This window comes from Cyprinodon variegatus, unplaced genomic scaffold (assembly GCF_000732505.1).
Source record: "Cyprinodon variegatus isolate N-32 unplaced genomic scaffold, C_variegatus-1.0 Scaffold81, whole genome shotgun sequence".
In the NCBI taxonomy this organism is placed as follows: Eukaryota; Metazoa; Chordata; class Actinopteri; order Cyprinodontiformes; family Cyprinodontidae; genus Cyprinodon; species Cyprinodon variegatus.
The window spans coordinates 750,336-754,210 of record NW_015150534.1 but is presented as its reverse complement, the minus strand read 5'-3'; the positions used below and the strand labels follow the sequence as shown (position 1 = coordinate 754,210).

The 3,875-nt window shown below is 35.6% G+C and overlaps 1 protein-coding gene across 1 annotated transcript in view; it reads right to left on the bottom strand.

Moving 5' to 3' along the window:
* Positions 1 to 1,916: 1,916 nt before the first annotated feature.
* The window catches only part of LOC107083713 (protein ENL-like), a 15,969-nt gene continuing 14,010 nt past the window's right edge, over positions 1,917 to 3,875 (bottom strand). The window contains exon 9 of the mRNA XM_015373135.1: positions 1,917 to 2,574. Within this exon, the coding sequence (XP_015228621.1) occupies positions 2,494 to 2,574 (81 nt within the window). The 3' untranslated portion in view covers positions 1,917 to 2,493. The remainder of the gene's footprint in view (positions 2,575 to 3,875) is intronic.

Below are 3,875 nucleotides of genomic sequence, written 5' to 3'. Positions count from 1 at the left end.
TTAATTTAAGACATTTTTTACTTATTTCTAGATGTTTTTTGCAGTGCAGTTGTGTGTCGTATATAATGGGGGGGTAGCAAGGGGCGATCAGCCTCTCGCGACCACGTCCCGATCAGGAATCATGAGCGTCGTGGGCAAATCGCTCAGTTGGCAAACAAGGATTCTTCTTCTTCCTCTCAGATAAAAACACAGAAGCACGGCGGTGATGCAATGACTGAAATGGAGTTCTTTCTGTAAAATTGACAGATTGTAGTAGCCACGTTTGCTCAGCCATGTCTTTGTCCAAATACGTCATCATCTTTTCGTTTTAGTGCTTTCTGCACAAAATTGTACAAATAGCCAAGGCAGCGCGTTTCACTTTAATGAGCTTCATATTCCTCTCCTACTCGTTTGGCTGCAGGATAGACGAGTCAGAGTAGCGCCATCTAACTGCGGAGCTGAGTCCAGCGTGGTTTTTAGACGTACAGTCTGAGCAGATAGATCGCTTCAGAGCGTCGTGTTGCATAGTGTGATAACATACATTATGAACTGTAGCTGCGTGCAAAAAAAAAAAAATCGCACAGTGTTTGCCTGGCTTTAGGAACATACTTCACCACCACCAGAACCAGCAGTTCCCCACTAAACCAGAGGGTGGCAGCAGTGATCATATCTGGTTGAATTTCTCAACTACCGGGAATTCCTTTTTTCTTTTTTCCATATTCTTTTTCCCCCCTATATTGACCATAAACTGAAAACAGAATTACATCAATTAGTGATTAATGTCAATATGCCGATATAAAAAAATAACCTGTGCTTTTTTCAGAATAAGGTTTTTTTGCTTAATGGGGGAAGAAGGAGATTGTTTTAAGTCTCTGCCCCTATCAACCCCATGGCATGTGTATCTTATGCAGAATAATAATATATTTATATTATGGAGGGTTAAAGAAGACAAAATAAATCAGATAAATATAGCATGGAATAAATAGGTGTAAATGTTTTATTGAATAAAAAAAGTACCATGAAATAATTAAATGTAAAATTAGATAAATAGCTGTACCATTACATTTTTCATTAATTTATTTAATATTTCATTAATCAACTTAATTTATTATTAATGAAATGTAAAATTAAATAAATTAATATACTTTTGAAATCATGACATTAAAAATTTAAACCAATCTTTAAACCAACATTTATGGCTAATGGTTTTTATTTATACTTTTATTTTGTAGTCACTTCTGCTCGGTGCACATTTAATTATCCTATCTGTGTTCTATGTTTAGTTTTTGTTCTATTTATATTCTTTTTCTGTCTACATTTCTGGAATAAAATAGGCATTAATCCTCTGATGGGGTTGGGTTAGATGGGAAGGAGGGTTTGGAAAATTGAAAATTGTAGAATGGAATTTCACTTCCCTTCTATGTTATGATCTATGACACTTCCTACAATACAGAAAATGTATAAAAATAATATTAAATGTGATTTTTCATAAATTAATCTCCATATATATTGTTATTACTTATTATTTATTTATTTCAAGGCTAATGCCATCATTTATAAGCTAAATTTAGTTATTTAACTTTACATTTCATAATTTAATGGTACATTTTATTGTTAAATTATGTGCTTATCAAATGCTACATATGCATTTCATTATTTAATGGTACATTTATTTACCTCACAGCAAACTGACATCTTTTTGTCCCCCTTAAGCCTCCATATTAGTCAAAAATAGATGCATATACATGGAAGATTTAGCTCAGGCGTGGAGGTTTTTCTTAAATAAAAATATCAGGCCCTATCATATGAGGAACATGGGAGATTGCTGTCACATGTACGGCAGTAGCTCCAGTCCTGTTGCTATGAACCTGTAGGAGATAACGATGAAGGACCCAATGTGTCCAGGGACACTATGAGTGAACGGTTTTCACTATATCAAATGCATTTTGCACCCTTCTCCCAAAAATATGCCCTTGATGCTTTGGAAACTCTTTGGAAACTCTGTGGAAAGCATTGCTGGTACTGTAAACTGTGACAAAGAGGAGCTGAACTTTATCTGGGGTTAACCAAAGGCATGTTAAGAGATGGAAGGCATGTACTGACTTATACTGAGTCTGAATGTGGTGGTTACACAGACCAAGTTGGAAAGAAGGTGTTTAACCCAATAATTAGGTTCTGTTTATATATATATATATGCTTTGTTAACCAGAGCTGTGCAGCTTCCAGCTGGTGGTAAAAGTGGAAAAAGTTATGAAATATTTTTCTTTTTGTTTAAATGACAACTTGTCATTTTAACTCATGGCTTCTTATAGTCAGTGTTTCTCCTATTGTTTATCTATCACCGTGCTAATCTTTCCAGAATCCTTCTGAAAGCATTTCTCTTTAAAATGCAACATCTAAAAAAAAAAAAGGAATTGAGGTGGTGAAATATGACCAAGACATGAAGACAGAGTATAGCTAGAAAGACAGGGAGGAGGAGGGGTGGGGGATCTGTACAGGGAAACTTAAAAGGGCTCATTTGGTTTTCTCAGATGTTGAAGCAGCAGTCGCTGGTTCTGTTTGGACCCCAGCATCTGTAGAGTGGCGTTTCTGACCCTACAAAAGCAGAGAGGGGGAGAAAAACTGTAAATTCCTGTTCAGTGTGAAAAAAAAAGTCTGCATGACTATATTTAACAACAGGAAATGACCTCTTATACCACTGTTTCCTTAAACTGCACTGCAGAGGCGCTGTTTATTGAACAAGAAGAGCAACAAAAAAACATCAATGCTGGCAACAAAGTGAAGTCTGTTCACTTTAATTCAGTATTACTGTACCAAAGCACTGCTGAGCATGAAAACGAAAGTTGTGAAACATGAAGTGGCACGCCAGGCTGCTTTTGTTCTCAGCAGAGCATGGCCTGGGCTTTAAATAAGAGAAGAAATAAGATGCTGCCATCTAGTGGGGAAAGGAGGAAATTGAACTACGGATTTGTCAATCAAATGAGATTCAAATGCAGAAACAGTGAGAAAGAAAGTAGCCTGCATCCTTTAGGTAGAGGGTGTACCTTTGTAATGAAAGTTGGTGTGTTGTTGAGAACACAAGAGAATCATAAAACACTAATATTTATATTTATAAATAGTTAGAGAGATGCCTTTTAATGCATTATATATATATCTATATATTCATAAAACACTAATATTTATATTTATAAATAGTTAGAGAGATGCCTTTTAATGCATTATATATATAGGGCCCAAAAACATTAATGTATATTAAAAAAATAATGAATAACAGCCGATTTGATGCCAAAATCGATATATCATGCTTCCCTAGAAGTACAATTTCAATTCCATCCATGCAGAAAAATATGGATATGTTTCATTTTAAATATAGCATGGCCTATTTTTTTCTTGTAAACTTGGAAATATATTTTATTGCGTGTGTTTCATCTTAAATCTGCAGCTCTCCCTACTTCTCTCTGTGCTCTGTTTAAAAAGATTAATGAACCTCTTTACTTATATATTGATTCCAGAAACAAAATTTAAAGATATGTAGAAGCTTTGCAGTCTGATTCTGTCTGCACAATAGGAAAACATGTTTATTTTAAGCTGTAACTGGGAGTCATGGTCCTCTGAGAAGCCCAGCTTTTATAGTAAAAAGGAGCAACATTTAAACTTCTTGCATTACAATACTAACTTGTATATATATCTGTTGCTGTGTGTCTCTCCTCCAACCACGTAGCTACTATGTATGTCAGTGAAATCCGATGATGTTACACCGAGAGGTGGGAAAAAACACAGTTAGCTGCACACACCTTCTGCTACCTTGGGCTCAGGTAAATGAGCAGAAAGGGGGAAAAAATTGGAAATTATTGGTGGATACTGTTAACCTGACTCCGCCAGATGGATTTGCTCCG